This window comes from Thunnus thynnus, chromosome 8, assembly GCF_963924715.1.
Source record: "Thunnus thynnus chromosome 8, fThuThy2.1, whole genome shotgun sequence".
NCBI lineage: Eukaryota > Metazoa > Chordata > Actinopteri > Scombriformes > Scombridae > Thunnus > Thunnus thynnus.
Genome location: NC_089524.1, coordinates 7,504,441 through 7,526,712, shown reverse-complemented (window position 1 = coordinate 7,526,712; position 22,272 = coordinate 7,504,441). Strand labels below are relative to the sequence as shown.

The 22,272-nt window shown below is 39.6% G+C and overlaps 2 protein-coding genes across 3 annotated transcripts; both read right to left on the bottom strand.

Annotated features, from left to right (window-relative positions):
• Window positions 1-155: 155 nt before the first annotated feature.
• Window positions 156-9,415, bottom strand: ankmy1 (ankyrin repeat and MYND domain containing 1). 2 transcript variants are annotated; one of them, XM_067596302.1, is made up of 19 exons: window positions 9,019-9,415; window positions 8,603-8,749; window positions 8,330-8,524; window positions 7,950-8,000; window positions 7,471-7,709; window positions 7,094-7,310; window positions 6,630-6,791; window positions 6,346-6,491; window positions 5,586-6,081; window positions 5,311-5,495; window positions 5,005-5,176; window positions 4,669-4,809; window positions 4,461-4,556; window positions 3,685-3,792; window positions 3,449-3,571; window positions 3,044-3,145; window positions 2,405-2,568; window positions 2,098-2,252; window positions 156-1,822 (listed from the first exon to the last, which is right to left on the bottom strand). In XM_067596302.1, exons 1-19 carry the CDS (start codon window positions 9,232-9,234, stop codon window positions 1,620-1,622), a joined length of 3,318 nt encoding a protein of 1,105 aa, XP_067452403.1. In that variant the 5' UTR covers window positions 9,235-9,415; the 3' UTR covers window positions 156-1,619. The 2 variants fall into 2 exon arrangements, with proteins under 2 accessions (XP_067452403.1, XP_067452402.1); XM_067596301.1 differs by having other exon boundaries at window positions 159-1,822; window positions 5,311-5,498.
• A 2,022-nt stretch (window positions 9,416-11,437) lies between these two features.
• On the bottom strand, window positions 11,438-22,226 carry stxbp3 (syntaxin binding protein 3). Its single transcript, XM_067596299.1, has 19 exons — window positions 22,101-22,226; window positions 20,003-20,052; window positions 19,709-19,790; window positions 19,516-19,592; window positions 19,344-19,416; window positions 19,123-19,223; window positions 18,537-18,682; window positions 18,017-18,110; window positions 17,687-17,811; window positions 17,501-17,599; window positions 17,340-17,397; window positions 17,182-17,247; window positions 16,800-16,880; window positions 16,313-16,448; window positions 15,930-16,036; window positions 15,625-15,723; window positions 13,622-13,707; window positions 12,724-12,872; window positions 11,438-12,374 (listed from the first exon to the last, which is right to left on the bottom strand). The coding sequence occupies exons 1-19, from the start codon at window positions 22,207-22,209 to the stop codon at window positions 12,262-12,264; spliced, it is 1,851 nt and encodes a 616-aa protein (XP_067452400.1). The 5' UTR covers window positions 22,210-22,226; the 3' UTR covers window positions 11,438-12,261.
• Between the last annotated feature and the right edge of the window lie 46 nt (window positions 22,227-22,272).

The window sequence follows — 22,272 nt, the reverse complement described above, 5'->3', positions numbered from 1 at the left end:
CAACACACTGTTAAAGATGAAACCAGTGGTTTCTAAACTTTTGGGCTTTTGACGTCTTACAAAAAGCAGTGTGTAGTCGGGGTCACATTTCAGATGTGTATGAGTTGTTTACAACTCCACCAAATAGTGATTTTTCCCTTTAAACTTGTCACATGGTTTAATTTCAATAAATGTTCAAATTATCCAATATTTCACCAAAAATCAAGGATTAGAGAAGAATTTCAAAAACTGAAAACAGATCTGTGATTCAGAACGCATCTTTTCTCTCCTATTAATCATTTAATGACCCCTCTGATTCATCTGGTGACTCTTTGGAGCTGCATTGGTACTTTTACTTACATAAAAGATCTGAATACTTCATTGACCGCTGGCCATTAGTACAAAATCAGTGAGTGCTATAAAATAAATCTAAACCCACATCTTAATTCAGGCAAACAGAAGCTCATTAAGGATCTCTTGCACAACTTGACCTACTTCCAAGGTCCACGGAGTCTGAGGTGGTCAAAGCTCAGACACTTGTAGTAGCCTAGATACAAGGAACAACCTCATTATAAGACAAATGCATTGGTCTCATAATAATTGAGAAATAATTCAAGTGTTGCTGCAGTTTTGACCTCTTCAAACATAAACTCATTTGCGTATTATTCAGTTGGTGGGCCACAACTTGAAGAAAACATAACCAGAAGTCTAATCCCCCCCCCCCCCCAAACACAGCCACATTTTTCATTACATTACATTTCATTTTAACATAAAGTGTTACCATGTCATTCTGTGAGTGTGCAAAGTTGACATTTATTTGCCTGAGTGTGGCGCTAGGGGAGAGCTAATAGAGTGACAAAAATTAAAATTATTAATTCTATGGGGAATGAATGAAGTCAGTAGACTGGATTTTGATATTTGTGTGTCCAAGTGCAAAACTTGGCCTAATAGTGGTAATGGACAGGTCACAGGGTCAATAAAAACATTACTTTCCCATCAACCTTTGCATACTGTAAATATTCTAAACAAATGTCATTATAATCTGGTTGAAAGTTGTCAAAGGAATCTTGCTCTGGACAGACTGGCTGAGTGACCAATCAGCTGAAACCAGTCTCACTGCTGGCAGTGCAAAAAAAAAAAGCAACAAGTCACATTTTATCACAATAAAAACTAGCTTAATGTGTGTATCACATTTCTTACATTTTTTTTTTTACAAAAGCACATCTTTTGAAACTTTGAACTTAGTCATCAACAAATCAGCTAGGACAATATATTAGATCAACAACAATAATAGCATAAGTGATAAAGTTTAGATACATTTCCTGTATAAAAGAAGTCATATGCCAAAATCCAGCACTGGTTCCTACTAGAATCATTTTTTAAATAGGCATTTCCCTGACAATAGCACAGAGAAGAAAAGACATTATTCCACTATTAATACGCTAATACTACAGCAACAATACATGCCAAAGAGAGGTGATTATGGCACTAAATATTGTTGTAATATTGTCACCATTAAGCCAAATATATAAAGTCAAAACTCAAGAGCAAGAGAAAGAAATTATGTAACAGAAGTGCATTACTATATTAGGTAGATAATCTCATTTAGCAGTAATAAGCATGTTAAATGTTCGTATCCGTCAGTTGAAGCTGTAGTTTTCCTTCAGGTTGACTTGGCTCTCCAAGACCTTCTCAGCCATGCTCAAGGGTTTGGGGACTCTTTGGGATTTCAACTTGACACTCAAGGGCCTGGGGACTGTTTTTGATTTCAACATGACACTCAAGGGCCTGGGGCCTCTTTGGGTTTTTAACACAACACTCTTCTGGAGGCCATCAGCTGATGCTGGATTGAGAGAGACAGATAGACAAAGTGTTGACATGCTCCAAAAGATAAAACCAAATTAGTATTTTACAGATACTGTACATCAGAATGTTCATCCAAAGCACAACTTTATCCTTTAGATATCACAGATTCAAAACACTATGACAAAGTTACACATTATAATTTTATTATAAGCTTATTAAGTGATATTTATGGATTGAACTTCTGTGTCCTGGGGTAGGGGTTGGGGGCAGGTGTTGTTTGTTACTGTTGGAAGGAGAGGTCCTAATTCCCACCTGACGCCCGGATACATTCATCCTTGTGTCTCTCATCCCATGCTTTCAGTTTACAGGTCCTGGAGCAGTAAAAGACCTTGTGGCAGCGGCTACAAGCGGTCAGCTTAACGGTCACTGAGCGACCGCAGTGGTAGCAGAACTTAAACGACGGCTTCCTGGGAAAAGATTCAAATGCACAGAGTTGGAAATGGGCTTTTGAAAAATGTTTTGCTTTCTTAGTTTGCTTTTTAAATTTTGGTCTTAAATTTAACTCCATGTTGGATTAAGCACAAGGTCACAAGAAATAGACAGTGTGCAGGTGCAGTACATGAACGTGTGTGTGTGTTCTCTCTCTAGCTGCTCTCTCTCCCTCTGGCCAACAGTCTGTCTCAGCAGATCTCCCATCAAGCTCAGCAGCTGGCGCCGTTCTTTGAATATTTCCCTCTCTCGCATGTTCAGAGCATGGAAGGGAGTGTTGGCAATACGCGAGTCCTACACAGTAACATAAAACATTACAGACAACTATACTGACACATTAAGTTAAAAACAATAAATCAAATCCAAAGCGTTCCTCTGACTGTGTATGAATACATCTATACAATATATTCATTTTCTGTTCATACTTTTTGTTTACACTTTTGTTTATAATGTTTCAGAAATGCCTGTGTCTACCACCATTTAAATATATGAGGGGGACAAAATATTTGAAACGCCTCACTATGTAATCCAATCAAATACAACAACACCACTACATGTAACTATGGCTTCAAAAAGTACCACAAAATTGACACTCGATAGGTCTCAACAAAAACTAAAGGTCATAATTCTCACAAAGTCAGGGTTTATTGCATTATATTTGCATGTGGACATGTCTATGCTCTGCTAAGCGTACATTTTTATTGCCTGTTAAGAATAAAATTAAGTTTTTTGAATTCAGTTGAAATGCAGTACAGTACAGGAGTGTTACCTGGTTGAAGGAATGGTATGCGTAGTCGACTGCAGTTCCCACAACATCGCCCACCCTAACTGGCATCAAGATGTCTGCACCAGCTTTTGCTAACATGTCCAACTACATCAAAGACACACACCGAAGACCCAGATAATACATTTTTGCTTACTATTTAGAGACACATATATTTCAAAATGCCTCACAAATACTGTGCAAAAATGTTAGCTGCATAATAATAGATTTTGTATGGCAAGCATGCAGGAGCTTTTTTTTTTGTATTTCACTTCTGAAAGTGTGTTTAATGGAAACTAGTTCTTCTAAACAGTGTTTGGGATTATTCTTTGGGATGTTAGACAAACACATGTAACAAACATTTCTCATATATGATTAATAGTCTGTGTAAATGTGTGTATTGGTGTGTACCAGCTTAGCTCTGTTGCCACCCAAGTGGTAGTTGATGTTGGCGAGGACACAGAGGGCGCTGCCCACTCTGCAGCCCAAGGGGATGTTGGGATCTGCACCACCTTTCAAAAGCTCCTCCACTGCCTGAGCAAGAAAAAAGGAACAGGTCCAGGACAGAGTGAGTTTTAGTGGGCATGTATATAAGTGTGAGTCTGTGGAGTGTCTGTGTGTGTGTGTGGGGGGGTGGGGGGGGCTACCAGGTCATTGCCACTTGCTATTGCCAGGGAGAGAGGTGAGTGTCCACTCCAGAGGAGGTTTGTGCTCGCTCTGTGGGAGAGCAGGAGGGCTACCACCTTGCTGGCATTCTGCAAAAAAAAACAAACAAACAAAAAAAACAAGCACACAAGTTGTTCAAATAGAGAAAATCACTACTTTTGTGATTCACTTTCACTAAACCTCCTGCAATTCTTAGTAACTTTTTGGAGAAGTAATAGCCACGTTAAGTTTTGATTTAGTAGCAAGGATATTAAATATGAAATATAGTCTTAGCCAGATGATAACTTTGCATTTTCTTCAGAATCAAATAAATGACAGAGACGCTGTCCAAAGTACAGTAAACTCAAAATAACAATTCCGACAAAATGAATGGGCTCTGCATGGATTTGTGGGTGTGTAACATGATAGCAGTTATCATATGTGCAACTACTGATTTGAACATTTTGCATTGTGTTTCACGAGCGATGATGTGTATAAATGGACTTCATATTGCATTTTTTCCAAAGCTCTTTTCATTTTGCCATCCACATTCACCCATTCACACACACACACACACTCACACACTGATGCAAAGTGCTGGCGGAACCATCAGGAGCAATCTGGGGTTTCGAGTCTTGCCCGAGATGACGTGGACAGGAGCAGCCGGAGATCGAACAACCAACCTCTATTATTAGTGGATGACCTGGTCTACCTCCTGAGCCACAGGCGCCCTTTTGAATAATCTGACCGTCGTGTGCATATACGGTAATGTACTCACCCGGTAATCGCTGTCTCTCTGGCAAGCCACGTGCAGAGCCGTTCGTCCTCCCTCTCTGGGACATGGGCTCTCATTGTTGCTCTGTGGTTTCTGGGCCTTCATGGAAATATGTAAAAGACTCAGACTGCAACTCTTTTTCTTACCAGTTCAACTATCCTCATAACAATTACCACTAAGGACTCTGATAAAGGTTAAAGAACATACACACCTTATCCTGTTCATAGATCTCATACTGGTCACATGCCTGTGCGTCTGGGTCAATAGCAGTGTGAAGCAGCAGCTCTGTGATTCTGGGACCTGCTGGACCTTGCAGTGATGCAGCTACATGCAGGGGATACAGGCCTTTCCTCTGTCAAAAAACGTTCAAATGTTTAGTTGGATAATTCAGCATTGTGCATTAGAGTGTAAAAACTGTGAACTATAAAACTTGAGTATACTTAAAACCTATTCAGTACAGAAAAAGAACTGCTGGCCCCAGTTTTCAATTAACTGACCTTTGATGACATTTGATATAAAGAAAAGGAAGTAAAAAGTGAGCTGCTACCTCAGGTGGAAGGGAAATGTCAGTGCGAGCTCCACACAGCAGAAGTCTCCTGACAGCCTCAGTGTCAGCCGCCATAATGGCCAAAAAGAGGACAGGCATGGGGACCCTGGATACGTTGGGGTCAGCTCCCCGTTCCAATAACAGCTTCAGCGTGCTCAAACGAACACGGTGCCTGATGAGACGAGCGCACAAATAGAATTTGCGCACATATAAGTGGACGTACGCAGTATATACAAACAACAGAACATCAGAACAAGACAAACAGCACAGGAAAAGAGACGACAGGGAGGAGCGGGATTAACTAACTCAGTTTTCATGGCAGCCATTCTGCGTACAGTCTCCTGTGTGTCCTGTGAGTGCTGAGGAATCCCTGCGTGACTCAGAGCTTCTGCTGAGCGCTGCATCACTTCCTCTGTGACGTGGATGTCGTAGCTGTGGATGGAGCGGGCGGAGTCAAAGGTTTCTTTCGAGGTCAGTCCTTTGTCTTTGCCCTGCTGCAGACAGACGAGTAGACAACAGTGAGTTAGAAGAGCTACAAAGTTGTCAAATCAGTTACAGGACGGGACGTCTGTGCTCTTTACCTGAAGTCTTCCTCCTGCTTTAGCTTGACGTTCCCTCCACTGCACGCTGCCCAGTGCAATGTGACCATCCATCACCTGAATGGAGCGCTCCACACCAGGCACCCCTTGGCTTCCTCTCTCTTCTCTCTCCTCTTCATCGTCTTCATTAAAATCCCTCGTTAACTTCTCTAAACCTTCCTCAACCTCAACCTCCTCACTTTCCCACATTTGATCACATTCTCCCTCTTTCTCTCTTCCCTCCCCTTTGCTCTCTTCCTCATCCTCCCTTCCCCTCCTTACTTCTTTCTCTCTAACATTTTCCTCCCTTTCTGCCTCACTGCTGTCTCTCTCCCCTCCTTCTCCCACTATCTCTCCTCTTTCCTTGTCCTGAAGGTGTTCAGTGTCTGCAGGGGTCTCAGGTTCATTCGGGCTAGTGCAGCGGTAAGCGGTAAGTTCACTGTCATTGGACACTTTACGGCTGTGATGTGAGATGTGCTCAGTTAGATCTTCTGTTACCCTGAAAAAAGAAAGAATGCACAGGTTTTATATACACACTCCATAAGTGGTCAAACAGGTGGTAATTGCGGCAAGTGCCAGATTTTAATATATATTAAAAATGACAATATTTTACCAGATTAAAAGTATCATTGATTATGTTATTATATTTTTTAATTATATTGATTCTTACACATGAGACATCCGTCCCAAGATAGAATATACATTTTCTGCAGAACACTAATAGCATGTAACAGAGGTGATATTACTCTAGTTGTATCCTTACTGGTCAGAGATGTGACTCTGATTGGTCTGGTTGCTCAGAGTTGTGTTAGTGGTCTGAGGTCTGCTATTAGGGCTGGGTGTGTCTGTAGTGAAGTCCAGTGGGCTGATCTGAGGACTGTTCCCACATGGTGACTGAGACCTTAAAACCTGATGACACATCACAGTGCAAAAATGTCAGTATAAACATACAGTATATGTGAGCTCGCTTCATTTAAATGCATATGAATTACACTACTAGAAGTGATGAGGCAACACAGAGACGAGCCACATAAAATAGAATTTTACTTGTGTTTTGTCTGCTGGTTCAGATGACGTGGTCTGCAGAGACTGAAAAGGGTAGTAGAGGACATGACATACAGCCAGGGCAGACATGCCCTCACAATTCAACTTGTCGATATCAGCACCCATATCCAACAACAGCTGGATCACATCATTATGGCAGTTTACCTGACAGATAATAAGACAAAACAAAAGAAAGAAACAGAGAGACAAACTTGTTTCAGAAAGACACAATAGAGACAATAAATACTCATCAAAGGAATGAGACTAAAATCAAAGATTAAGACAAAAATAAATTTAAAATTTTTTTTTTTGAATTTTCACATAATTGTTAACAGTAATAATTGAATTGTTGACTCCAGTGTGGGTTTCCAAAGGATTTTCTTGTTAAAGGATAATAATCAAAGATCAAATCAGTGAACAAATGAAATTAACAAACAAATGAAAATGAAATAAATTGAATGTGTTACTGTGGCAGCGATCAGTGCAGTGTGTCCCTGTGAATCTGCTACATCGGGGTGGACAAAGCCCGTCTGAAGAATTTGTGAAACCTCCTGTAGTTCCCCTCTGGACGCCTGCTGAATCAACATCTCTGAACTGACTTCCAAAGGGCCTTTTGGGCCAAAACTGTCCCTGTTTAGAGAGAGAACTGCTGCAACATCCCAGTCCACATTTTCTGCCTGTAGTCTGAGAGAAACACACACAAATACATTAGCAAACTTATAATTTAATCTCACTTTTAATACAGTATGCAGTCATACCTTGAAATGATGTGTAGGTATTTTTCTTTTTCTCAATACACACAGTTTTGCTATACTCAAACAGTACTTTTTAAGGTATATCTGACCTGTGTTTGTGTATGTGAGCCAGCATGCGGGCTTGTAAGGGCAGAGTGGAGAGCGGGTCTCGCTCATAGCCTTGGTACGGGTGAGTGTCTGGCTCCCACAGCTCGCCATAGAAGTGTTGATCCAGCTCTCTTCTACGGCCAGGGGGCAGCGGCAGGTGGTCACCATCCGTCGAGTAACTCTCCAGGCCAGGGGGAAGAATAAAATTCTCATCTGACAGCAGACGTCTGTCTGTGTCTACCTGAGGAGGATGGAGAGTGTGGAAGTGTAGTGACTACAGAAGACTCATGAAAAGTAACAACTTTTGTCCTCCATACTAAATGTGAATCTAATCAAGTGAAAGTGGTTATTTGTGCTCCAACAAAATACGTCTTTTCCACAAAGGAATGGGGAAAAATTAAATTAGTTTTAATAGATTGCTTTGCTTTGTTTTGAGTAAAGTCAAAAACCAATATAGTAGTTCATTATAAAAATATGTTACCTCAGAGTCTGTCCTGGCTTTTGTCTGCAGACCGCTAGAAAGAATGGGAGGCTGATAAGAGGAGACAGAAAAGAGGAAATGTAAACATATAGATATATTTAACACATTTTTTGTGTAAGCACCACATGTTTACACATGTTTATACTGTCCAGTAAGGAGGATTGGAAGATTTACCAGTGATAAAAATAAATGAGTGGTGATTAAAACACACTCAAAATACAACAATCCTGTGTCTCAAAGTTGTTTTAAACATGGTTTTGGATAGTGTGACAAGGAGATCTCAACAGTGTTTTAACTATAATAAAACATGTTTTTTTTAAAAACCAAATACAAGTATGAAAATGAACTTGTTTTAGCCTGTTGTAGGATCATTATTTTACCTGACTTAGAGAATCTGTGTTGACGACTGGGTCCATATAGGCAGCATATTCAGGAAAGTTCTTCAGGCTGAAACCTTCCTCTATAGAGGTACAGAGCTTTAGCAGTCGCTTCCCAAGCCACAGACCCACATCCTGACGCTGGTCCAGATAACTAACTACACCTGGACCAAACCTCTGGTCAGCATGGTACAAACCCTGGAGAGGAGAGGAGAGGCTTGTTGATATTCTCTATTATCTATAAACTAAAACAAACAATCTGTCCCTCCAGTTTACCTGAAATGTGGCTCCATCAGGGAACAGCTGTTGTCCATATCCTTCCTTTCTGTTGAGGTAGAACTTGCCAATGAACTTGTGGCCTGTGGGCCAACAGTACACTCCATCACCATGTCTGTAGTCTTTGTAGAAAGAGCCCTCATAGTACTACACAAAGGATAAACAGAGAGGAGAGACAGATAGTGACATCATTCACGGACTAACAACAACATAGTAATTATTTTTATGTTGAAGAAGCTTTTTGCCTGTCATACACCGGCTACACACCATAGTTGAACAACCTACTACTAGTAGCTATAGTCTCTGTTTGGAGAAATATAAATTAAAGTGAACTCAGCTAGCTAACCCTCAAATGGAAAAAGAAGACTCGCACATCACGTTTTCTCTGAGTCTTTATCATTTTAAGTTCACGTTACCTCTCCATTTCTCCAGCTGTACCTTCCTTTGCCGTGTTTGTAGCCGTTAACAAACTCTCCCTCATATTTGGATCCGTCGGGCCACTCCTGAACGCCGAGTCCTTCTCGTCTCTCTTCCCCGAGTCGAGCTCCTCTGTGGCCGTTGCTTTGACTCCCGGCCCCTGGCTCCGCACCTCGCCCCGGAGCTGCCGCAACACCTTTGCAGGTCGACAGCATTTCAACCGGGGCCGTAGCCTTCCTCAAAATAACCCACCTGAATCCATTTGAGTACGACTTCTTATAACTAGGTTAGTTATAAAAACGACTAATGTATTTACCCTGGAGGAGAAAACTTGTCAGAGGTCAGATTTGAGTTTTGACTTTCCTGTAAGCGCTGGTTGTCATGACGACAGTAGAATCCGTGAGGAGCGCATGCGCAGACAAAGTTTAAGAAGAGTTTTATTCCGATTTTTCAAAGATGATCTCCCAGGTTAAAGTTACTTTTATTGACCGACAAAGTAACAACAGCTCGGCAGTATTCACTTCAAATAAGACCACTCAATTTTATCTCTTGTATTGAACTAATTTATCAATTTAATTAAGACTCATCATTTATCAGAAATGCCATAGAGACACATAGGATATAACGGAATTATTAGGAATTTATTCATGGGTTTATTCATGGAGGCATTGAATATAAAATATAGAGTATACTTATGAAAGAAAAGTTCATTTATTTTCAGTCTTTTTCCCCCCTGTGAAATTAGGAGTTTTGAATGTCCGTAAGGGTCCATAAGAACCTCCCTGCAGGCTGTGGCCTAATGAAATATAAATAAGAGTGGAAAATGAGAGTAGGTCATTGTCACAGAGCAGGATCATCCTTGTAGGGTTTAAGTGCCCCTCTATGTAGGCTTAATGAAGCAGGACCACCCTGTGAGTATGTGTGTGTTCATATGACACCTGACACTTTAGCTGTGACTGACACTGCTGCAGTGGAAGTATTGGATGTTATGTGGTGGTGGATGACACAGTTATCATCGCAGTGTCATCAGAGCTGTGTAGAAAATTATTTCTATTAGGCCTACATGTTTCAAGAGTCCTAATGATAAGGCCAGGGAGAAGCTGAAAGTGTCAGGTTTTCCACAAGTATTAATAAATCAATAGATAATCAGTTTTGTGTAGTGTTGTAATATAACGTTATGTATAGTATATGTTTCAATAGCATCCAAAAACTGAACAACTTAATCCTGAAACACACTCTTATTGCTTCAAAATATTTTATATTTCTATTTACTTACTAACAAAAATGAATTTAATGTGATTCTGAGTTTAAGCTGACTGTAAAAGAGCCAGCCTGTCTGCTCCAACTCCCACACATGAGGGTATGAGGGATGTGTTTTGAAGAATCACAGGAAATCAGATCATAATCAGTGTCCTGTTGTCTGTCTCTATCATAAATGCCCACAAAACAACAAATCGGTTTTGTTTTGCTGATTTAAGTGCCACTAAATTCCAAATGTGTCTAACTGTAGACACAATCGCACCATTTTTAATTATTCAATACATCTGTTCTATGAACCCAGTTATAAACAGATGATTTTATCATGCATATTTTTTTTTTCTTTTGGCTTCTCATGAAATGCCCCATTAGAATATTCAAGCAAATCTTAGTTGTATGCCTTCATGAAGATGAAAGATTTGAGATGGAGTGAAAATGCTGCCAGTGTGGGAAAAGCAAAAGCTGGAAAAGAGTAAAATATAACACCTTGTATTCACATATATTTAAATTTTACCCAACTAGATAGCAATTTAAGCCTTTTGAAGCCTAGTGAAACAAAGCCTTTCCTTCACTCCTCACCTTTCTGTTATTACTATCCGGTTAAGCTACAATTTGGAGTAAATCCATCCAACCGTTCATTTCCTATTGATTCAATACACTGTATGGTGTGTCCCAGTTACTTACAGTACAAAGCCTACATACATACAGGATACAACACCCCTCTCATGTTTGCCCTTTTGAAAAAACACACAGGAAATATGTATACATTTCTGTATTGTGTACATGAATATGTAGTTTCAATCTAAATGTCATGTAACTAAAGCATAATGCATGTAGGAGAAGGAGGTCAGATTTGATCTATGACATCACAGGAGCTTCGTATCTTTGGTTCCCCTATTGTCTGTTCAGCAGGTTTGAGTGCAGCATGTTCATTGGACACCAGCGGTTCCTGCTGACTTTTCTATTGAGCACATGGCCGTCTGTTTATGAAGGGCCCAGATGAGTTTTTTTCAGGTGATGGATATTACGTTACTGCTGTTCCAATGGGCCAGGGTGATTAAGTGCTTTAACCACGATTCTTTCCACAAAATGTTGTTCACCCTCTGCAAACACACACATTGCACCCAAATTCTTAAATGTATATCAGATCAGAGTCGGAGCAAGCTGAACAAATGGAATTAGGTTTTAATTATGGTACTTCAACCAGCTATTTCAGGTAATGAAATAATGTCCCAACGTTGTTTTGTTTACTGCATTTACACAACAGCATAAAAACAAGTGAAGGAACAGAAGCGATTTTGTATCTGTCAAACAAAAACTTGATATTTTTAACTCCATCCAGAAACAATGCAACATGACCATTAATGAATTGTAAGTAACAAACATTAACATAAACATCATTTGAACCACTTCATCCATTTATTAGTCAGTTGTTCAATTAAAGAAAAAAGTAAATACTCTATGTTAAAAACACTCTTCAAATTACATTAAGTGTTTATAAACAGTAGTGACAAAATAAGTCAGAATGGCAGAGCAGGGATTCAGTGCTTACATACAGTATATACATTAGCTTAGCGCTACTTTCCCCCTCCATTCTGCCTCTGAGAGCTTCAGAGGTTTTTCAACATGTAACTGTACTATCTTTAAGACAAAGGCAAACACAGAAAGGCAGGTTAGACTTTTTTTTTTTACTAAAATGATCCTAGTAGGGTGAGGCTAATTCACTTTTAATATGTCAATATCAAACTACAAAAGCCATGAGGAGGCTTACTTCTTGTGACAAACTCTCTCCAAGAAGAACATCAGAGGTTAAAAGTGAATGTGTCCTCAAACCTAAATGTAAATGTGCAACAGATCTGAAAATAGTATGAAAACATAAAGATGAGTATACGGTAAATTCCCTTCAGTTTTCCATTGAGGAAGTTGTGCTGACTGATGTGAGATGTAAAGAGGCGGGGGGTCGGGGGGTTTGGGGACATTGTTAGTTAGGCTTCATAGGCGTTGCCTTTCTCCTCTATTGTAAAGGTCTCCATGGGGCGTTTGCTCAGGGCCTTGATGTCATCCAGGAGACTGGTGGGGGTCAAAATGTGGGAAGACCCTGAAATCAAAGTAAAAAATAATTAGATCCCAAATTATAAAATAAAAACCTTTCACTGTTCTTATTGGCTCCAGCAGGGGGTGTAAAGCAGCAGGAAATCAGAACAAGCAGTTGCTGTCTGTTGACAATTCAGAGGCTCTTTTCTGGGTAAAAACACCAATTTAATGCAAGCTTACAATACTGTCTCAGAGTTTCCTTTAGTTAATTTGAATAGCAACAACTCACTGAGTCACTAAATCATCTTTTTTGTCAACTAGATTTAATAAGAACAGAAATGTTCAGTGACTGAGTAGAAGCTCGTTAGGAGATACTGAGGGAAGTCGAACTGTAATCTTGTATAAATGCCCACCTATGATGACCTGACAGGATTTGACTGCCTGCGTGACCTCGTAGGCGCTGCGCATCTCAGAGTAACTGATTCCTCCTATGACAAAGATGATGAGGCGTGAGCCGGACCGGCGTTCGTCCTGAGCACTGGCTTTGTGCTTCTGACGGGCACTGTGAGGCAGAGGATAGACAACGGAAATAAACAAAATTTATTGGAAAAAGTGGAAGCAAAACATGAAAAGGGTGGAAAAAAGGAGGGGCTGTGGGACTCTCCTTGTGTTAGTCACTCAGAGCTAACACTCAACTGAATGTAGCAGTTCAAAGTCATCACTAGAGGGAGACAACTTGTCATAGTGTCTGTACTAGTACAAGGAAATGTACAGAAAAATGATCCATATCAGGTCAACTCATTCTAATGACATTGTCCCCACCAAGGAGTCACCTGACCACTTCCCAGGCGGAGGAGAAAACGCACCTATGTTTGCCTTTGTCCCTTTGTTTGTCCTTTGTGACGACAGCCATGTGTTGTGTGTGTCACGTGAGTGAGATTTATTCATTATTTGATTTAATCCGTTTCTCACATAATTCTCATTAATGTTTTTGGTTCTGTTATCAGTGCTTGCCTGTTTTATGTAATAATACTTTCTGTTCTCTTTGCAGAGTTTAAACCACAAAGCCTACAAAGAAATGAAAATAAAATAAAACAGCTCTGCATTTTTGATTCCTGCCTCATCTACGGGTCTCTCTCACATGCACTCAGCCTAAACCACCATCCATTAGATTTTGAAAACGACAGACATAACACTCTTAACTGGGATCAGGCAAACACAAGTCTGATGAGAGCATTTCTTGCAGAACATCAATATTTATTTCACTATTACACTATTGACCGTGTTCTAATGATTATTCAAAAAACCCACCTCACAGCTCCAGAGCCATTCCAGGCTGCCGGACATTCAGACTGGTGCGGCCATTCTTTGGTGTCCAGTTTGTTCTCCACAGCATCCTGAAAGTAATAGATTTGTCATTTAGAGGTTCATTTCTAGAGGTTAAGATCACATCACCCAATGTTTTGAGAGGATCGGCACCAAAATGATCTCAAAGTTCAGACAGTTTTGTCTGATGCACATTCTGTAGAAATACTTAAAATAGTAGAGGACCCCTCCAACCACCAGACTTCAAGTATAATCTGTGGTGTTTACAGTGAAAAATTTAGAAGAGAAACAAATATGATTTTGGTGCCACTCTTCTCAGCAGGTACAAGAACTGTAGGTGCAATCTTTTAACTATGGAGAAAGCAAATAACTACACAACAATTTCTGCTAACTACAAAATGCATAAGGGGATGTCAAAAATAGTTTAAGACAGGGAAAAAAATCTGCTGTCAAGTTGTCGGTTTCTGTCTCAGACTTTAAATTTGAGAATGGTTTCTCAACAGATAAGGTTCATCCTTTTTGGTACTGAAAAGTACACAGATTTTTTTTTTTTTTAAAAAAGGAACAAATTGGTTTAAACGGATTTCAATCTGATGTTATGCTCCCACATCTCAAAAACGTATCTGTTTCCTGCTGCAGGAAACTGTTCGCCGCAACTCTACAGCGGATCAGGTGCTAGGGTGGTGATGAAAGCTCAGAAAATGTTTCACGTAAAAACGGAAAAGAAAGTAACAGTAAGGAGACATAAAAAAAACTCGTGATAACGTTACAGTTCAGCCAGTTATTTCCTTCTTTCTGAAACTAACATTTATCTTATTATGACTTGTGATTTATGTATTTTACCATTAAAATTACATAAATATTCAATTTGCTACAAATTACAACAATAAACCCTACCAACTGAAATAATTATTTCAACCTTAAGATCCTTCCTTGTAAAAAAACAATCTCAACTTTCTTTCTTTGTGCTCAAGGGCCTCTTTCCTGTTTATCAAGCTTCATCCGATACTCTCCAGAATATTACCAACTTGGGGAATTTCAATTCTGTTGAATTACAGAACTGAGATTAGGTAAATTGATGAGTTTAGATCTTATGACTAAAGGACACTGGTGTACCTCTGTCTGTCAGTTCCCCATCAACTTCTGAGAATTGGACTCAACAGCAGAGTTTTAAATGAAACAACCTCAGAACTGATATTTTATTTCCTCTGTTTTATGGTTCATATAACTTACCGGCCTCAAAAGAAACAGCCACAAGCAAACTTAATCACAAGACAGAATGAAAAATGTAAATGAGAGTTTACTTTTTACAGTTCAAAAAAACAAGAAAGCAGGTGACTATGACATCCCATCTGTGTTTTATCACAAAATATAATCTCACCCTTCTATAATAACCTTTTATATTGAATGCATTTAACATACAAAGAAAGCATTTGAGGGTCAGTACAGAGAGATGCTGGTGAAACAGCACATCCAAAGCCTCATAACAAAGTTAAAGGATCAGCCCCAGGGATCAACACATAAGTGCTGCATTATTGTGTCTTATAGATGCTAAGATGTTGTGATGTTTTTCACATGGATAAAGCGCTACAGAACAACACAAACATATATATGACACTGCCTATCAGATGACCTGAATCTGATAACCTCCTTTTGTGGTACTTTCACAGTTTTGTTCATCATTTTTCTCACGAATGCCATTCAGAGGGGGTCTTGGGTAGCACAGTGACCTACATCAAGCTACATGTTTAGATTAGACAGATGTTAATGCCAGAACTTCTTTTCTTTTTCATTTCCTATCCTACATCCGATCTATATCCCTCTCACTTTAAACTGCTGCTTCCTAACTGCACCCAAGTCCTTTCTTCTGAGTTACGCTACTTAACCTATTAAAATACACATAGTTCCCAGAGCTTCCTGTTAAGGACAGCAAAAAAAATGCAAATCCAGCCAGTGTGTATTTTTGATATTAATCTCGTTTTACTGACCTCCATCACATCTTTTATGCCAGGAGTCCACCTGGAGAGGTTGTACGTCTGTTCCTGGGAACGATCCCGTCTGGATGGTTTGCGTGAGAAGAAACTGGGCTGGAAACAAAAGTACAATGACCAGGACTCAGTGGGGACTGATCACAGAACTGAATAGAATAAACAAGTCGAGAACACAGAGAACTAAAAAAAATAACCCTGTCGAAATTCAAGCCATTAGCTTCAATCGTTAGTAGTTTTAATCTAAAGGTGCGTTCTTTTCTGCAATCATTAAAATCGATCAACCTTTATGCTTCGCCACATACCGATGTGATGATGGGGACTCCCAATTCTTTCCAGTTCAGGATAAACTCTCGTTCGTCCTCGATCTTTACATGTTGGATGAGTTTGTTTAAATTCTCATCTGTTGTTCCTGTTTACACACACACCAAACACACAACCGGAGAGAGAAAATCTGAGTATGACTTGTTTGGGCTGCCCCCTCTTAGTAAATTGGTTGGGGTTGAGGGGCTCAGTCAACTTGGGGAACAAAAAAGTAGATTAATAGGTCACCTCGGTGTTCATAAAAATTCTCTTGGTAGCTCTTACTGTCTTAAAAAATAAATGGGAAAAGGAAAGAGTCTTCTTTACAGAGTGCCAAGGAACAGACAGTAAAAGACGAGTCTGCTAAAAAAGATCACTGTCGTACCATTGAGGCTGAAGATGTAGAGCAGCACAGCTCTGATCTTGTCATGGGTGCTGTACGGGTGGAGCAGCACAGGCAGCAGGGTCCTCATGGGATCCTTCACCTTCACCCCTTCCACGTCCGACCCCATTGCAAGGTCCTACACATCAACGAACCATTTTTAGCCTTTGAGTATATATTGTGAATACTGAGAATGTTTGCACTTTACAATAATAATTCATAAAACTCCACATATTTCACATCTATTACCTGACCAGTCTAATTAACATCTACTGAGTGTCTCCTCTGGAGGATATCAGAGGTCAGGCTCGGCTACAGAAATAGTACTCTGGAGCTGGTAGCAGTCAGTGACACTTCATCAGGGCAGGTGTGGTCATAAGGCCTTCTAACTTCCTAAACAGCCGCCCACCCACTTTTCAAACAAAGAAAAGTGATAATAAAAAAATTTGGCACTTGTTCCATAAAAACAGATGACAAAGCTCAGACAGACCTGTTCAGCTTTGCAGAGTTTCTCCACATGGTTTGAGAATTGCTTCATGCAGTCCTCAGCCAACTGCAGATGAACAGCTTTCTAGAATTAAGATAGAGAGAGCATTTAACAATGATGACAACATTGTGTTGTTATAGTTGCTATGCTAGCATTGTAGGAAGCATAAAGTTAATTGTTATAGTGGCCAGAAAGAATGACTATCTATTCTGCCTTGCTTCTAAAGACGTGACAAAGTCCAATTCACATAATAACAGGCTTTGGAGGCCACACCCAACCATGACAAAATGATCACTTAGCTCTATTATTAGAGCTTAGTGCAAAGTTGCAAATCCCGTCTTGGTTGAGATACCAAACCGAGACCAATTTAATTGGTACTGCATACCTCAGTGAGCTGTTTACGGAATGATGGCATCTTCTTCATTAGTTGGGCCAAATTGCTGATTGAGATCTGGAAAAAAATGATTGTAATGTTTACACAGGTATGAAATGCACAGTTCAAAAGCTCAGGAGAGCATATAAGAAGAAACCGCAGCACTGTACCTTTCCATCTGGTTGTTTCTTGCTAGCAGATATTTCCTTCACCATCTTGGGGATTAGTCTAGTGCGAGAAAAATTTAGGTAAAACAAACGGTGAGGAAACAGGAAGCGTCTAACGACCTTCAGTCTATCCCAACGCTCTCCCTCCGATCTCTCGCACTTACTCTGACACCTCAGCGATGTGCTTGTGCCTCAGCTTAATCCAGAGCATGTCGTCCTCATTCAGCAGGGCCTGCTTCTCCGAGCCGTCTTTAGACTTGTACCTGGCCATGAAAACATTGAATTCGTAAAATAGCTTGTTATGTGAAAGACTAAATACAACGAGATACAGTATGAAAAGCTTCCATTACTTGTATGTGTCATTTTGGATATCGATGAGGTCGTAGGACATGGCCTGGTAGGTCAGCTCATGCAGGATGGGGCTGACGGGGTCAAAGCCTCTTTCCACTATCAGCAGCTGGGCCTGGGTCTTACCCTGTTGGGAGAGGGGAATACAAAATATGAAACTGTATTATATAAAAAAGTCCACAGGACAGTGGGATTTTTTTTTCTTCTTTTACATAATATAGTGTGTAACCTGTGTTAAGCCATTCAGTATTTTCAGGTTCCCCTTTACTCCCAGTGCTAAGCCCTTGTTTATTCTTTAAACATTCTTTGTTGACATCTTCTTTGTGTCTCACCTTTTTCTTGCCACTGTCATCCAGCTCATAGTGTCTGGCCAGCTTGTTGTCCACCAGCTCTGCAAGGCTCTTGGCGTTCTCCATGTTGCTGTCTCTAGTTATGATATAAATTGTTAACAGTGAGTTATCACAGTCAAGTTAAAACATATCAAGAATACACTGATACTAATATTAGTTAATCCAGCAGTTGTAACAGATTAAACGTCAGACTGACAAATCTTTCACCAGTTATTTGGTAAGAAAATCAACAAAATCATGTTTTATGTAGATTCATAAACACGACACAATGCTTTTTCTTGGCTTTACTTTAAAGCCATTTTAAGCTTTGCTTTAAATTTAATCTGCCATCTTTTAAGCTACTGTAAGCGTGAGCAAAGTGAAGCACTGAAGTCTCACTTTCTGCCACGGTTAGGTAACATATCCTATGGTTTCAGCTCAAACGTTTCTCATAAAAAGGTCTCACTCTGCTTGGGGGCTGAGATGTGTTATAAGCTGAGTAACCAAATCTTCTCTGACTTACTTCTTGTATCTGACTCCTGGGTACTCGTCCAACGTGGCACAGAGTGTGACGAGCTGGTCTGCGAGCGTCTCCAGTGTCTTCTTTTTGTCCTGACTGTTGGGGCTGTAGATGCTCTGGAAGGCTCCGGGATTATCACATGTGAACACCTGAAAAGCATCAAAAGTCAAAAAAATGTGAAATTTCAGTGAAATTTTGTGTTTCATTTTGATATTTAACTTATGGATGAGGCTGTGCGTAATTATATAATAAAGCAGCATGTGTTTTTAATAATTTTTCCCACTCTAGAGCTCAATATCAAAGCAACAGAAATAAAAAATACTCTAATTTCCTTTATAAAATTTCAAAATAATAGAGAATCCTAAGACCTTTTTGTTTTTTCAAAATACAGAAAGCAAGTGACTAACGCCCAATGGTGATTATGTCAGAACACTGCAGATCTCTTCCTCAGAGTAGAAACATAACTTAAAACATAACACTAAAACAAGGGAATTTTTCTTCAGTAAGCAAGTAACCACACGGCGCGGATAAAAAGAGGAAATGGAACATTACAAAAGAACAGAAAAGATCACACTCTGCAAACACTTACTTGTGCCTCTTGTGGCATGAAGGATATGTTTATTTCCTTACAGACTCGTATGTACTTTGCACAGTACAGCTTCATATTGTTGAACAGATCATCAGGGCAGTCTGACGGACAAAAAACACTTTTAGATTGTGTAAAAATCATCAAAAAAACATCTTGAATATGCTAGTTAAAAATGTTTTTGTCAGTTATTTTGCTATTGCAATGATTTATAAGTTACTTACAGTCAGTGAAATAAACATATGCTGCTTTATACTTGGGTTTGGACTTGAAGTCAGCAATAAAGGCATCCACACACTAAAGAAAAAAAAAGTTGAGAAATCGCAGCTGAGTTTGACTTACCAATGCAATGCAATGCAAATACAATAGGGTCATCACAGAGCTGTCATGACAAACCTTAGCTGTGGGTGTAATGAAGTAGATGGCCTTCATTTCTGGAACAGGTTCTCTGCTTTTGTACAGATCCTCCACAACTAAAGAAACAAGATATAAAGTTTAAGAGAGTAGCTACAGAAATCCACATACCTGAGTATATGGATTTCTATGACCAAAATTATGTTTTTTTTCTGTGATGCAAAACAAAGCCTACTTGTTATTTTCTCTGACATCAGATCGGACATTTTGCAGCATGATGAGAGGATCTTGGTGGTGAAAGGGTCCAGAATTAATATCTGTAAAGAAGATAACAGGGTAGTTGTCAGTCCGATGATGTACCACAGTGTGATATGTTTTCAGGTTACGTAGCCCCACATGAAAAGTAGTAGCACTATATATTTCCCATAAATCCCATAAAAAGCAGAGCTGGGATGTGGAGGCTGTCCATATATATAGTAGTATATATAGTCTTAGGACTCTTTATTGAGTACACGTAGCGTTGTCCTACCTTCCATACTTCTGATTTTCTGCAGTCTGCAATAATTGTATCTCTTATTCCTGTAAGAGACATAGAACATATCACAAACAACGTGAATCAAGCTGGGCTACATTTTTTGAGCTGAAGCTTCATTTTAGTGCTAAAAAGCTTGTGACAGTCAGAAAACAATGTGATGATCAAGTAAAAACACAACATATTTATAGGTTACAGGCTAGTTGTTGCTCAAATACTGGACAGTGGTTAGTGTATTTCAGCAAAGTCTGGACAACATTGTGAAATTGCAGACCTAATAGTGACTGGAAAGAATGATGAATCAGTTACAGCACAAAACTAGCACCAGCTAAATGCTGGTAAAATATGCACATGGTTGATAGATTTGCTTCACTCACCAGTCAAAAAATCAATGATAATCTATGGAGTGGCTGTTAAATTTGAACATTCACCAGACATTTGGCCAGTGGACAAAAAAGTTAATTTTGCATCCCTATATCTGTAGTAACATTATATATGCCCAACCACATAAACAGATATGTGTGTCTGTGTTGTTTGACAAGATACTTTTCCACTTTGGTTCAGTATAGGTATGATAAGAGTGTATAAATCAAGCTGGCTGTTTCTTCATCTATTTACACTCAGTTGCCAGTTTATTACGTACCTAGCTAAGACTAAAGCAGTCTAATACAACAGCTCTCTAATAGATCCTACCTTCATGAAGGTTATAATGCTCACTTTTAGTAGAGAGGTGTTGAATCAACTTTATGGTCATTTTTTGGAGGCTGAAACTGAATATTATAACCTTCATGAAGGTTGTTGTAGCTCTAAGATGACATTAGTTTTAAGTACCTAATAAAATAGAAACTGAGTGTCCTCCTATTTAAACTATTCAAAGCCCTTAAAGGACAGGTTCACAATTTTTCCAAGTCTGTCTTAAAACAATAGTCAGGAGCACAAATGAACATTGAAACAGGTTTTTCAAGCCATAATAATTTCTCCTGTTCATACCGGCCACTAGAGGATCCCTTCATAATGCACTTACAATCTGAGTGATGGGGGCTAAAATCCACAGTCCTCCTGTGAAAAAATGTATTTTAAGGTTTATCTGAAAATTATATGAAGCTACAGCCGTCCAAATTAGTCAAATCAAGTAGACATCTTTCAACGTTACAGTGTTTCTAGTGCCAAAGTCCCTCTTTTTGTTACTATACTTCCACCACAGCTCAACAGGGAAACGCTGTCTGAGGAAACACAAAGAGGGAATTTATGCTAAACAGACTGTTAACGTGCCAGACATCCCCTTTTCATTACTAACTCACAGACTGCTGAAGCCTCATATAAGCGTCAGATAAACTTTTAAAAGCATTTTTGCACAAAATGACTGTGTAGGCACACTGTGGATTTTGGCCCCCATCACTTACACTGAAAGCACTTATGAAGGGAATCTTTAAATAGCCAGTATGAACAAGAGAAATGATTACAGCGAGGAAAACCCTCTTTCAGTGTTCCTATGAGCACCTGAGTGTTGTTTTAAGACACGCTTGAAAAATAAACCTTTCCTTTAACCCCAGCCGGTCATCTCTACAACGGCTAAACAACCAAAACACCACCTAACACTGATGTTAGTCGAAGGAGAAACAGACTTCGACACAAAGCATGTTTAAAATGTGTCGGTTTGTTGACATTAGGTTTGTGTCAGTTAAGACGACCTAATTCAAAAAAGACAGTGTTGTGGTGACTGTTAGCCAGCAGATATGAGGTGGGGCTCCAGGCGAAAGAAAGTGACCTCACACTCGGGACTACTTTTCCCAAAAGTGGATGTCAGTAAAGCTACGATACACAACAGCGTCAAGATGTAGTCCAAGTGTATGTTTAGTCTGCTATCTTTCCCCTGTCGAGCCCCTCAGTTCAAGTTTTGTAAACTTCCGTTGCAGAAAATATTAGAATGAAAGTTGCTAACGTTAACTGTCATTCTCAGATGCAAAGTCACAAAGGAAGCAACAGTTCTTTTAAAACATAAAACGTGGAGTTAAAAGTCTCTACGTTATGACTGCGACTTGTTACGCTGTTTTACACGTACGACAAAAACATTCCTCCGGTGGAATTCACTTACTTTTCCAAACTATTCTTTTCAGCCCGTGATCCGAGCCAGTTGCCATCTTGTTTCTTTTTTTTCCTCTGCGCCTCTTCCTGTCCCGTGTGTCCTCGCTCTCTGACGTCATCAACGTCAACAAGTGTGCGACCGGGCGCTGTAGTTTTTTGTTGTTTTTTTTTTTATCCACGAA

Coding starts and splice junctions, on each gene's coding strand:
- ankmy1 (XM_067596301.1), bottom strand. CDS start 9,234: ATGCTGTCGACCTGCAAAGGTGTTGCGGCAGCTCCGGGGCGAGGTGCG. Junction 6,082..6,345: donor CAGAGTCACATCTCTGACCA/GTAAGGATACAA, acceptor TTCTTTTTTCAG/GGTAACAGAAGATCTAACTG. Junction 3,793..4,460: donor AGAGAGACAGCGATTACCGG/GTGAGTACATTA, acceptor TTTTTTTTGCAG/AATGCCAGCAAGGTGGTAGC.
- stxbp3 (XM_067596299.1), bottom strand. CDS start 22,209: ATGACGTCAGAGAGCGAGGACACACGGGACAGGAAGAGGCGCAGAGGA. Junction 20,053..22,100: donor GAAAAGAATAGTTTGGAAAA/GTAAGTGAATTC, acceptor TGTCTCTTACAG/GAATAAGAGATACAATTATT. Junction 19,224..19,343: donor ATATGTTTATTTCACTGACT/GTAAGTAACTTA, acceptor TTTGTCCGTCAG/ACTGCCCTGATGATCTGTTC.